Raw genomic sequence first — 13735 nt, forward strand, 5'->3', positions numbered from 1 at the left:
GTGTCATAGTGACCATTGATGATGCTTGCCTTGGTCAACTGGGGCCCTTTGCTGCAAGGGGGGCCTTGGGGAGGAGGGCTAAATTGGGATGCCTTTGGGACCAGTTGAAAAACATCCAGTGGCCAAGAGAGAGAGGCTTCTTCCAAGGAAACTTGAAGCTCATGGATTCACCCAGTTTTGCGGAAAGCAGTGAGAAGGACGGTGAGGCGAAGACATCGGTCTCTCTGAAGTCTTGTTTTAGCCAAGGTGGGCTTGGGCTCAGCTGACCTTCCAAGGACAGCCCCCATTCATCCTCTTACGTCCCAGTTTTCCAGCCGCGTTTGAAATGTCCCGTTTCCTTCCGCTTTTCCACTTTGTACTCAGCGTATTTCAAATACTGCAGAAATAGTTTAAGTTGTAGAAAGAAGGGGAAAGGGATCCAGTCCTTATTTATTTTTCCTGGGATTACTAGGAATGGGTTGTTGTAGGTTTTTCGGGCTATATGGCCATGTTCTAGAGGCATTCTCTCCTGACATTTCGCCTGCATCTATGGCAAGCATCCTCAGAGGTAGTGAGGTCTATTGGAACTAGGAAAAAGGGTTTATATATCTGTGGAATGACCAGGCTGGGACAAAGGACTCTTGTCTGCTGGAGCTAGGTGTGAATCTTTCAACTGACCACCTTGATTAGCATTTGATGGCCTGACAGTGCCTGGAGCAAACTTTTGGGGGAGACTTGTAGTTTTCAGAGCAAACTGCATCTATGGCAAGCATCCTCTGAGGTTGTGAGGTCTGTTGGAACCAGGAAAAAGGGTTTATATATCTGAGGAATGGGTTGTTGTTGGTTTTTTCAAGCTATAGAGCCATGTTCTAGAGGCATTCTCTCCTGACGTTTCGCCTGCATCTATGGCAAGCGTCCTCAGAGATAGTGAGGTCTGTTGGAACTAGGAAAAAGGGTTTATATATCTGTGGAATGACTAGGCTGGGACAAAGGACTCTTGTCTGCTGGAGCTAGGTGTGAATGTTTCAACTGACCACCTTGATTAGCATTTGATGGCCTGACAGTGCCTGGAGCAAACTTTTGGGGGGGACTCGGGGCAGCTTACATGGGATTTGTAGTTTTCAGAGCAAACTGCATCTATGGCAAGCATCCTCTGAGGTTGTGAGGTCTGTTGGAACCAGGAAAAAGGGTTTATATATCTGAGGAATGGGTTGTTGTAGGATTTTTCGGGCTATATGGCCATGTTCTAGAGGCATTCTCTCCTGACGTTTCGCCTGCATCTATGGCAAGCATCCTCAGAGGTAGTGAGGTCTATTGGAACTAGGAAAAAGGGTTTATATATCTGTGGAATGACCAGGCTGGGACAAAGGACTCTTGTCTGCTGGAGCTAGGTGTGAATGTTTCAACTGACCACCTTGATTAGCATATAATGGCCTGACAGTGCCTGGAGCAAACTTTTGGGGGGGACTCAGGGCAGCTTACATGGGATTTGTAGTTTTCAGGGCAAAAAGAAGGCAGTTTGTGGATTCCTTTGCGCTTGGTTCGCCTCTCCAGGCTGGACTCGGTATGGTAAGGTCTGGAAATATGGAGAAAAGTATATTAAAATGTGTATATGTGTGCGTACATATCTATATAAATAAAAATGCAATTCCACAGATATATAAACCTATTTTCATAGTTCTAACAGACCTCACTACCTCTGAGGATGCTTGCCATAGATGCAGGCGAAACGTCAGGAGAGAATGCCTCTAGAACATGGCCATATAGCCCGAAAAAACCTACAACAACCAAGTGATTCCGGCCAGGAAAGCCTTCGACAATACATTACTAGGAATCCTTCTGCAAAGGATGCCTCCTAATAGAGTGGCTCTTCCCTTTGAGGTGTCCAGAGAGGATTTATTAGGAACTTTGCTGCCTTTTTATTATTTCCAATCAGGTCTCAAACAACTGCGCCAGGCCCAGGAGCTCTGCAATGCCACCTTGGTCGCCGGAGGGAAGAGGTTTCCTTGCAACAGGTGGGTCAAAGTCCACCAGTGTTGTAGTTCAGCCGGTGATTGTGTCAGATGTCAATGGGGATTAGGGTTTATAACAAAAAGTGTATTATATCTTATTATGAATCTCGCCGCTTGCCACCACTATAACGAAAGAAGGGGAATCTCCCTTATGATCTAACACCAAATATCAATGTGTATCATGCCACTGGACCCCAATATAAAGGATCAAACGATATACTATAATATATCCCACAGCTGAACACCACTGTAAAGGATTATATGTAATATCGCTCCACTGGACAATAGTATGGAGGAATCAAGCCCCAGCTGATCTGTATTATGGTAGCGAGATGATGTTAGATGTGTGTAATGGTATAGTGAACACCAGTCTTCTTTTGGTTTAATGCTGCCACCACCCAAGATGTCTAGGGCAGTGTTTCTCAACCGGGGGGGTCAGGACCCCTGGAGAGGTCGCCAGGGGGTATCGGAAGGGTCGCCAAAGACCATCAGAAAACACAGTTCTGTGTGGGAAGTTTGGCCCAATTCAATTGTTGGTAGGGTTCAGAATGCTCTTTGATTGTAGGTGAACTATAAATCCCAGCAACTACAACTCCCAAATGTCAATATCTATTTTCCCCAAACTCCATCAGTGTTCACATTTGGGCATATTGTGCCAAGTTTGGTCCAGATCCATCATTGTTTGAGTCCACAGTGCTCTCTGGATATAGGTGAACTACAACTCCAAAACTCAAGGTCAATGCCCACCAAACCCTTCCAGTATTTTCTGTTGGTCATGGGAGTTCTGTGTGCCAAGTTTGACTCAATTCCATTGTTCGTGGAGTTCGGGATGCTCTTTGATTGTAGGTGAACTATAAATCCCAACAACTACAATTCCCACAGGACAAAATCAATACCCTCCCCCAATCCCACCAGTATTAAAATTTGGGTGTATTGGGTATTTGTGCCAAATGTGGTCCAGTGAATGAAAATACATCCTGCCTATCAGATATTTACATTACGATTCATAACAGCAGTAAAATGCCAGTTATGAAGTAGCAATGAAACTAATTTTATGGTTGGGGGGTCATCATAACATGAGGAAGCGTATTAAGGGGTCGTGGCATTAGGACGGTTGAGAACCACTGGTCTAGGGATTTCACAAATGAGTTTCTGAGGTAACCTTTTTCCTTCTCTGCCAACATAACTCTCCCCTTAGCTCCTAAAATGACTGTTTGGATAAGAGACCTTTCTGTGGTATTAGGATGTTAAACTGACTGGAAATTCTACTCAAGGATTACCGATGGAATGAGTAACGATAGAGGCTTCTTCAAAGTCAAACAGAGAAAAGATTTATTTATAAAAAAACAAACAAACAGACAACTGACTTCTTTTGAGAGGCACAAACGCTTAACTTGTTACTATAGCACATTGTCTTAATGGTTGCTTAAAAAGAGTTTCTTGGTTACAAACAGAGCTAATCACACAGATATAGCTACTCGCTACAAAAAAAAAAACCCTCACTCTACTTCAGCGAAATAGCAATGAGTTCTTGACTAACCTAACCCAGGCTGTCTTCTGAGCAATTAGCTAACTCTCACCAGAATCTTTTACACCTAACTTACTCAAACTAGAGAGCACCTCCCTTGTGTTGTCTCCCACTAGTAATCAGGATGCTGCTTGACCTTTCTTGCCAATTATTCAGCCCTGCCTGACACAAACGCTCTCTCTCAGTCTCAAAACCACTTCTTCCTCCAGTTTCCAAATCCCAGCCCACTCTCTTCTCTCTCTGAAGCTGAAATCTTTTCCCTCCTAAGGCTTGGCTCCTCCTCCTCTGCTCTAGCCAATTCCAGGAGACCTCCAATTCCTCCCATCTTCTAACTATCCACCCTCAAGATGGCTGCTTTCCTGGCAGACACTCTCAAAATGGAGGTTTGCCCTACTGTCTTCCCAGACTTCTACTCTGGCCTATTAGGTAAGAGTCATTACAGGGTTCTTCTGGGCTTGTGTCTGTTGGCAATGAGGATGAGGGTTTTACTGGGCCTGTTCCGAGCCCAGGAGAGAGGCCTGAATTGTCTGATGAATGGAGTGTTTTTCCTGCAAATGCCCACGGTCAAATTCCTGGGAACGGGTCACAGCAGTCTTTCTCAGAGGATGATTTGTCAGGTGCAGAATTTAATGCAGATCAACTAGACTTTTGTAAAGGGAGGCATAGTTCTCAGGCTCAATGAAGGTCAATTCATTGAATTCATTAAGAAAAAATCCTTTTCTGGTTGTAAGGACAAGTGAAATGCTTTCCTTTCGATTCAGGGGCCAGGAAAGGCTTTATATTGATACCAGGGAAAGTTTCACTTTAGTCTCGTCAACGTTGATGCAACCAGATAATGGTTTCTTATCTCTCTTCTCCTGCAGATGAATTGACCTTCTGTGAGCTTGAGAACAATGCCTCCCTTTACAAAAGTCTAGTTCATCCTCATTAAATGTTGCACCTGACAAATCATCCCCAGAGAAAGACTGCTGTGGTTATAAGAGCAAGCGAAATGCTTGTATATCTTCCTTTCTTAATCCTGATTTTTAATACGCTTTTATGTTTTTACAATAAACTTTTTGCTTATATTCTTGGTAACTTCTGTGGTGCAGTGGTCATAGGTGCAGGGGTGGCTCAACCATTACGCAAAGTAAGCATTTGCAGTATAGTTGATTTTGCCCAGGGGCGCTCTTGAGGCGCTCTTGGGGGAATATAGACCTTCTACACAATATCCCAGAGTACTTGTAATTTATCAGCACAAACACAAATCAATCGATGCGTAATGTCAAAATGTATTATCAAAAAAACCCATATAATATTCTATTTACCAAAATCCCCAGCACATAGCTCAATTCAGTGGTACAGAGAAATCAAAAGGAGCAACCGCTCTCAAACGTAACAGTTCTGGGTCTGGATAGGGATTCCACTGTATATAGGCTTCAGGGATACATTCAATGAGATATTCCAGGTTGCCAAAAACCACCCATTTTTGGTAATAGGCGTACTAAAAATATAAGAGACTTGTTAATTCATACAGATTTAACCACGTCTACTACTACACCTAAAAGCACTTTGAGAGGCCATTACCCCTGTGGACACTGTAAATGTTGTCCACAATCATGGAAAACTAAGGAGGTACACAACTATAGGAACAAAGTGGGCACCACGCTCAAACATTTTTCCACTTGTAACAGCAGTAATCTTATCTACCTTCTAACATGTGACTGTGGTTTGTGGTATATTGGAAAAACAACCAGACCTCTGAGAATTAGAATTTCTGAACATAAATCTAGAATAAAATGTTTATCTATGGAGTCCCTTCTATATTCACACTTTACACAATACAAACATTCATCCAATTCTCTCAAATTTTGTGCTCTGGAATGCATCACACCAAAACCCCATATGGATTTGGAAGAACTATTATCCCAAAGGGAAATGTTCTGGATCTTTAAGTTGAAAACCCTTTCCCCTCAAGGACTTAACGAGTCACTTAATTTTAGCTGTTTCCTTTAAGTTTCGAATTACTCTTTTTAAACCTGTGGGTGACCCTTCAGAATTTCTCGCAGTGTGAATTTACTTCAAGGAGAGTCACTTTGTGTATAAGCTACCTGGCATGATGTGAGTATATGTTATATGTTTGTTGTATCCATTATCTTTACTACTGTAATTGTGCTGGAAAATACTTGTTACTCTATGTGATGTTATGTTTTGAGTCTAGAGTTGCTGAATTTATCAACTCCTGAGGAAGGGGATTGCTTTCCCCGAAACAGGGTACAAAAATACCCGGGCACCCCTGTTGAATGCCATTGGGACTTTCCTTTGAAGACTTATTTTGAGAAGCAGTGCTCCATTTTTCACTGGACTTGAGTTGGATCTTTTCCATGAAGATTGTTTTGAGAGTAGTGCTGTCAAGACCCAGACCAAGCAGCAAAACAAACGGCACTGTAGGAGTTAAAGGAAGGTGTTTAATGTCTATTAACAAAACAAAAGGAGACTCTTCAATTCGGAGAAGTAAACAAAGGAGGCTTGCGGTCAGCAGGAATGTAAACAAACTGGTCTCAGTCAGTCTTGGCTGAGGAAAGAAAAGTCAGTCTTAAACAAAAGCAGGCAGCTTGGATTCAGCAGGAAAACTTAGTCCGTTTTAAACAGCAAACAGCAATCCGCATGAGGAGCGGTCCAACGAAGTTTCCAGGATTAAGCAGGGGCGTTGTCAGGCAGTCCGAGGGTCAAGGCAAGGAAGACTCCCGAGTCTGGATCCAGCAGGGTTGTTCACACGATCAGGAAACACGAAGCTGCAACAAGAGCTCAGGGCAGGAGTTAAACACAAGGCACACAGCATGCGACACTTTGAACTCTGCGATTAGTCTGTCCCCACGCTGCTGCTTAAATCTCATCAGAATCGCTGGAGTTACTTTCAGCTGGGTCTAACTCCTCAGGTGAATCCAGGCTGCGCCATTGTTGCCAGTCAGCACTTCGGGCTCCATCCTGCAAAGTATTATCTGCAACCCAATTATCATTAAAACCCTGGAATTCATCGCTAGATGTGGGAGCATTAATCACATCCATTACTTCCTGAACTTTAGTCCAGTCCAGCTCTTCCTCTTCGCTGTCGAACTCCCCACAATCCGCTACATCTCTCAGGCGTTTAGCAACAGATCCCACATCACTATTTGAGCTGCTGGCTACTCTCTTTACACCTCTGTAATCTTCCAGCTCCATTTCCTCGCGAGTAAAACCCTCAAAATCCTCCTCATCCGTAGTCTCTAAGAACAAGTCTCTAATCCTTTTCAGCTGCTGCTGAGCTTCATCATTCTCTAAACCACGTTTCCTTCTACTACTAGTAGTAGGAGCATGAGACAAACGCTGAGTCTCAACAAGTGCTCCGTCTTCATTATTGTCTTCAGTTTACACATAGCCTCATGACTCAATGCTTACTTTGCTTATATGACTTTTCTCATTGAATGTATCCCTGAAGCCTATATACAGTGGAATCCCTATCCAGACCCAGAACTGTTACGTTTGAGAGTGGTTGCTCCTTTTGATTTCTGTGTACCACTGAATTGAGCTATGTGCTGGGGATTTTGGTAAATAGAATATATGTTTTTTTGATAATACACTTTGACATTACGCATAGATCGTTTTGTGTTTGTGCTGGAATATAGACCTTGACATATGTGAGTTGTAGTTACTGGGATATATAGTTCACCTACAATCAAAGAGCATTCTGAACTCCACCAATGATGGAATTGAACCAAATATGGCACACAGAACTCCCACGACGAACAGAAAATATATATCAGTGATTGGTTGGGAGGGGGGGGAAGCACCAAAATACTGTTTCCTTACCATTGAAAATTACCTAGGGCCGCCTCTGCATAGGTGTTTCCAGGCCTGGAGTGTAGAAACAGGCTGGATCGCCATCTTCTGGGAGGGTTTTGATGGTGTCTTCCTGCTTGGCAGAAGGGGGTTGGAGTGGATGGCCCTTGGGGATCCCTTCCAACTCTAGGATTCTATAAACAGAGGTGGAATGGCCATCTTTTGGGAGGGCTTTGATGTTGTCTTCCTGCCCGGCAGACAGGGTTGGACTGGATGGTCCTTCCAACTGTATGATTCTATGAAACACAGTAAGACATGTGACTCCATGATCTCTGTCCTCCTCACAGGGCACTGCTGGCCTCCGTCAGCCCATACTTCCAGGCGGTGTTCACCAGCGACTTCAAGGAATCTAGGGACGGAGAGGTCCTCCTCCAAGGCTTGGACCCTTCCATCCTCCAAAACCTGCTCACCTACCTCTATTCGGGAGAGATGACCCTCAGTCCCGAAACCGCCGAGGAGCTCTTCACTGCAGCCAGCCGGCTCCAACTCCTGCCCGCCTTGAACCTCATCAGCAGGTAGAGCGAGATGTCGCAGGATAGGTTCATGAAGTGACTTATAGTTTTCCAATCACGACCTCCCTGGAATTGACACACCTTGGACAAGCACATGCCACAGAGGCAAGCAAAACCTAGAGATGTCCATTCACAGAAACAACGTTTTGGTTAGTTAATCAGCTTGTCAGCAGAGTACAACTGCAACGTCTGACCTTCTCCACACACTCACAAATTCAGTTTTTCATCCAAAAAATATATCAGGAGGGTTTAATCTTCACGGTTGCACTGTTTACCGCTGTACGATCCACAATCAGATTTGGTACTTAGAAACGATTCTCAGGGATTCACACACAGAGAGATATTCATGGCGAGATTCACACAGGAAGAGAAAGACTGAGTATTTCAATCTCTGGGTTGTTGTAGGTTTTTTCGGGCTATATGGCCATGGTCTAGAGGCATTCTCTCCTGACGTTCTGCCTGCATCTATGGCAAGCATGCTCAGAGGTAGTGAGGTCTGTTGGAACTAGGAAAAAGGGTTTATATATCTGTGGAATGACCAGGGTGGGACAAAGGACTCTTGTCTGCTGGAGCTAGGTGTGAATGTTTCAACTGACCACCTTGATTAGCATTTGATGGTCCGACAGTGCCTGGAGCAAAGTTTTGTTGAGAGGTGATTAGATGTCCCTGATTGTTTTCCTTCTGTTGTTTTGCTGTTGTAATTTTAGAGTTTTTTTTAATACTGGTGGTCAGATTTTGTTCATTTTCATGGTTTCCTCCTTTCTGTTGAAATTGTCCACATGCTTGGTGTTTTAATAGTCCAAAAACATAAAGATAGCACTCAGCCACAAAATATAAAACAAAAACTGACAGCAAACACTATTGCTGGTTCAAGATAACACCGTAGTCAAAAGGTCCAGTCCAGTGGTCAAACGCCGAGAGTTCAGTGAGCAAAGTCCAGGGATACTGTAGTCCAAAGCCAGTCCAGAGACTCAAGGTTCCAAGAATACAGGAGACACGTCAAGATACTGAAAATCCACAAACCTGGGGGAAAACCAGCAGCATCTACCACCAAAATAAAACAAATACTTTTCTCCCGAAGATCAGTCCCAAGGCTAGCTCCTTATATCCAGAAACACCCACCTGCAACCTATCTCTTGCATACCTCCACCCTTATAGAATCATAGAGTTGGAAGAGACCTCATGGGTCATTCAGTCCAACCCCCTGCCAAGAAGCAGGACTATTGCATTCAAAGCACCCCTGACAGATGGCCATCTAGCCTGTCAGGGGTGCTTTGAATGCAATATTGCTTTCACCCATGAACTCTTACTTACAGATTATTCAACCCTTTAGAACTAACACTTACATTAACCCTTCCATCACCAACTGCTAGGCCTACCATCACCAACCACCACCAACTGCAGAACATGATACATGACACTCGGTGAGAAATCCTTGAAACAACAGTGTGAGAAATCCTGGACCCAACAGAGCAGGTGTCAAAGGCATGACTTCATGGCTTTGTGGTCCTTAAATTAAACTGTTGTTTACTAGAAGGGTCAGAGCAGGCAACACTGCGATACTGTGTACACCTTGGTCTTGTTCCACATTCAAGTCTATGTTTAAGTTCTTTGGGAAAGTTTTGTGCTTGTGTTCATGGATTCATGTTTTGGAACAAGTTCCTGTGTGTGTTGGGGTTCAGCCTGAGTTTGAACTTGAACCTGATCCTCCTGATGCTAATGAAAATATATTTACTGATGCTAATGAAAATGTACCTCTTGATGCCAATGCTCCTAAAATTAGTAAGGAAGAAACTTCTGTAGATTTGGAAAATGCCAATGCTCCTGAAATTAGTGAGGAAGAAACTTCTGTAGATTTGGAAAATGAAAGTACCAATGTTCATGAGAATGTTTCAGAGGAAAGCCATGACCTTTCACTCCCTTCTGCACCTGGTAACTCTAATGAGAACAGAAGGGGCCAGATCTGGCAAGACAGAAGTAAATCACTCAGCTTGCGAAGGTCTTCCCGATTAAGAGAAATACAAACAATGGCTTCAAAGCAGAGGGGCGGTTCACGGAACCAATTCTTTGGCTTGAAGTGCCTTCTGCCGGGCTGACTTTCTCATTTCAGGCATCGTTTCAGATTGATGAAGACCTTGGCAGTTCTCCCGGTTTTCCTGGCCATTGTCTTGAAAGATTTCTAGGATATCAAGTATGGTTAGTGGATTGCTAACAGGTTCCAGTATTTTACAGTATGGCTTTGGGTTTTGTTTTTGTCCATTTAAATTCATGTTTGCTGATTTTGCTGTGGCTTTTGACTTGCATTTTACCTTTATTCTGTAACCATTTTTCTTCAATAAAAAAGGATTGTTTTTCACAGTCAAGTGTGGTGGATAGTTATCTTAGGGCCTCGTTTCCTGCTCTGGATTGCAACAGTGTTCCTGGTTATGGATTTATGCTTATGTTTTGATTCCTGATTTTCCATGTACCTTGTCATTTTTGAACAGAACTCTGATATATGGACTATGGCCTTTTAATAGCCTTTTTCCTGTTGATTTTTGGGACCTTGCTTTTTTGTATTGCCTTTTGCTCTTTTGCCTTTTTTATATTTGCTTTCTTCAATAAACTGTTTAGTTAGTAATACTGGACTCTTGTGTGGTACAAAGGTGAATTCAGGTCAGAGTGCAACATCCTCCTGCGTCCGAGAAAGAGATAGCTTCACCCTGGAGCGCCAGCTGCCCTCTTTCTCACGATGCCCTCTTCTCTCCATTGAACCCCTGGCAGATATCTCCTAGATCAGGTCTCCGAGGAGAACTGCCTCCGCTTTTATGCACTTGCTCGGGATCACAACAACACCACCTTGTTGCGCGGCACCTTGCGCTACCTGGGCCTCCACTTTGAATTGGTCCCAAAGCACCGGGACTTCCAGCATCTTGATCCCGGCGCCGTGAGTGGCCTCATCTCTTCCGACCAACTCAACACAAGCTCCGAAATCGAGGTCTTCCGAGCCGTTCAGTGTTGGGTGAATGTTGCACCTTCCCAACGGTTAGTGGCACTCCGGACACTTCTCCAACACATACGTTGGCCTTTGCTGACCGATGCAGAAATGTCTGAAATCCACGCCTTCTTGGCCACGCTTGACCACCCCACAGAGCTGGATTGGGAAGACCTTGATGGTGCTGGAAGGTTGCAACGGAGCGGAGGCCTCCGGAGAGGGATGTTCCAGGAACGGATCGTGTGCATCAAAGTCCCACGTTTGAGGGACATCCTCTCCGCCAACGAAGACATGGACTGCTACGTGGAGTGTTTGAACCCAATTACGGGCTCGAGGACAAAGTTGCCCCATTTAGAGTTGGTGGCTCTTCCGGGATGTTCCGTCTTGGAGCATAAATTGTACATTTCAGGCGGAAAACACCCCGATGCCACGTATTCCAGCGCCCTCCACGAATACGACTCCCTGGCAGACCATTGGGTCCAGCTCCCATCCATGTCGACCCCTCGTTCCGTCCATATATTCCTAACTTGCAAACAAAAGCACTTTGCGTTGAGTGGGTGGAATGACACCGGACCCTTAGCCACTGCGGAAAGCTTTGACGTCGTCCACCAAACGTGGACCTCCATTGCCAGCTTGCCCATTGTGTTACGCTTCTCCGCCTCGGCCGCCTTCAAAGCCAAGCTGTATTTAATCGGCGGGGATGCCGATTCCGACGAAGTGCTTTACCAAGGCATCTTGGTCTACGACATCGCCTTGGACACCTGGACACAAGTGCCACTCGATTTCAGCCTCCACGGCGCCTCCGCCGTGACGATGGAGACCGGCATCTGCGTCATCGGGGGCTTCTTCTCCAAAAAGGTCACTCCACCATACCCAAACCGGCGCTTCAGCCAACTCCTGCCTTGCACCCCGAAATGCTTCTTCATGCACGAAGATGGGGTGATCAGCAAAGAGGTCACCATCCCACCACTGCCGTTGCCTCTGGCCTTTGCAGGCGCCACTTGCTTCCACGGCAGAGTCTACGTCATGGGAGGTGTCTGTACCTCCAGGACCCATGACGCCATTTACCATTGGCAACCTGGAGAGGCGGCTTGGACGCAGTATCCGGAGGCGCTCTCTGGCCAAGGCACCGTGGTGCGAAGGGTGCTGAAATGTGTGACCTTAAAGGTGGTGAGGCCCAACCTGGCGGCTCTTATTCAAGGTGCACCCGTCAAACGGGTGGCTGTTGGGTTGAAGGCTCCTTCCAAAGGCGGACCAGAAGACAACTGCCCTGGCTTCCCAAGTCAAGCTTCCCCATGAGAGATACTGAAATTCCTCCCCGCCCAAAAAAGGGAAGGTGTATTTTCATCCGCACTCCTCTTAGCCCTGGATCCATTAAAAGCATATGATGTCCCTCTGTCATGTTCTGCCTCCTTTTTGTGTTTCTGCATTCAACATTTTTGGTGCGTCTACACCAGGCATGGGCAAACTTTGGCCCTCCAGATGTTTGGACTTCAACTCCCACCATACCTAACAGCCTCAGGCCCTCCCCCCCCCCCCCCCCAACCATACCAGGCTGTAAAGTAGGTCATGAAGGGAGGATCTGTGAGCCAAGTTTGGTCCAGGTCTGTCATTTGTGGGTGTTGCAGTGGTCTGTGGGAGCTGAATCAGATGAAGGTACATCTGTGGTCCATTCCCCCCCCCCCCCCAACTGCACCAGGTCTGTCATTGGTGGGTGTTGCAGTGGTCTCTGGAAGTGAGTGAAGGTACTTCAAATTGCATCACCCTGGGTCCATCCTCCATGGGGGGGGGGGGTCTGTGGGCCAGGTTTGGTTCAGGTCCGTCATTTGTGGATGTCGCAGAGGTCTGTGGGAGCTGAATCAGGTGAAGGTACTGCAAATCCCATCTGTGGTCCATCCTCCCCCCACTACCCAACCGCACCAGGGTGTAAAGTAGGTCATGGAGGGGGGATCTGTGGGCCAAGTTTGGTCCAGGTCTGTCATTTGTGGGTGTCGCAGTGGTCTCTGGAAGTGAGTGAAGGTACTTCAAATTGCATCGCCCGGGGTCCATCCTCCATGGGGGGTCTGTGTGACAAGTTTGGTCCAGGTCCGTCATTTGTGGATGTCGCAGTGGTCTGTGGAAGCTGAATCAGGTGAAGGTACTGCATATCCCATCTGTGGTCCATCCCTCCCCCCCCCCAACTGCACCAGGATATAAAGTAGGTCATGAAGGGGGGGGGGATCTGTGGACCAAGTTTGGTCCAGGTCCGTCATTTGTGGGGGTTGCATTGGTCTCTGGAAGTGAGTGAAGGTTCTTCAAATTGCATCGCCCGGGGTCCATCCTCCATGGGGGGTCTGTGTGCCAAGTTTGGTCCAGGTCCGTCATTTGTGGATGTCGCAGTGGTCTGTGGGAGCTGAATCAGGTGAAGGTACTGCAAATCCCATCTGTGGTCCATCCTCACCCCATTACCCAACCGCACCAGAATGTAAAGCAGGTCATGTAGGGGGGATCTGTGGGCCAAGTTTGGTCCAGGTCTGTCATTTGTGGATGTCGCAGTGGTCTGTGGGAGCTGAATCAGGTGAAGGTACTGCAAATCCCACCTGTGGTCCATCCTCCCCCCCATTCTCCACCCAACTGCACCAGGATGTAAAGTAAGTCATAAAGGGGGGGATCTGTGGGGCAAGTTTGGTCCAGGTCCGTCATTTGTGGGTGTCACAGTGGTCTGTGGGAGCTGAATCAGGTGAAGGTACTGCAAATCCCGTCTGTGGTCCATCCTCCCCCACCCACCCACCCAACTGCACCAGGATGTAAAGTAGGTCATGGGGGGGGGGGGGGATCTGTGGGGCAAGTTTGGTCCAGGTCCGTCATTTGTGGCTGTCGCAGTGGTCTGGGA

At 46.2% G+C, this 13735-nt stretch overlaps 1 protein-coding gene across 1 annotated transcript; it reads left to right on the forward strand.

Moving 5' to 3' along the window:
- The first annotated feature begins 161 nt into the window (after positions 1–161).
- Positions 162–12162, forward strand: LOC132780530 (kelch-like protein 6). Its single transcript, XM_067462440.1, has 4 exons — positions 162–246; positions 1916–1994; positions 7665–7892; positions 10653–12162. Exons 1-4 carry the CDS (start codon positions 162–164, stop codon positions 12160–12162), a joined length of 1902 nt encoding a protein of 633 aa, XP_067318541.1.
- The last annotated feature ends 1573 nt before the right edge of the window (positions 12163–13735 follow it).

This window comes from Anolis sagrei, chromosome Y (genome assembly GCF_037176765.1).
Source record: "Anolis sagrei isolate rAnoSag1 chromosome Y, rAnoSag1.mat, whole genome shotgun sequence".
NCBI classification, from domain to species: domain Eukaryota; kingdom Metazoa; phylum Chordata; class Lepidosauria; order Squamata; family Dactyloidae; genus Anolis; species Anolis sagrei.

Coding starts and splice junctions, on each gene's coding strand:
- LOC132780530 (XM_067462440.1), top strand. CDS start 162: ATGGATTCACCCAGTTTTGCGGAAAGCAGTGAGAAGGACGGTGAGGCG. Junction 247..1,915: donor GAAGTCTTGTTTTAGCCAAG/GTGGGCTTGGGC, acceptor ATTTCCAATCAG/GTCTCAAACAACTGCGCCAG. Junction 7,893..10,652: donor GCCTTGAACCTCATCAGCAG/GTAGAGCGAGAT, acceptor AACCCCTGGCAG/ATATCTCCTAGATCAGGTCT.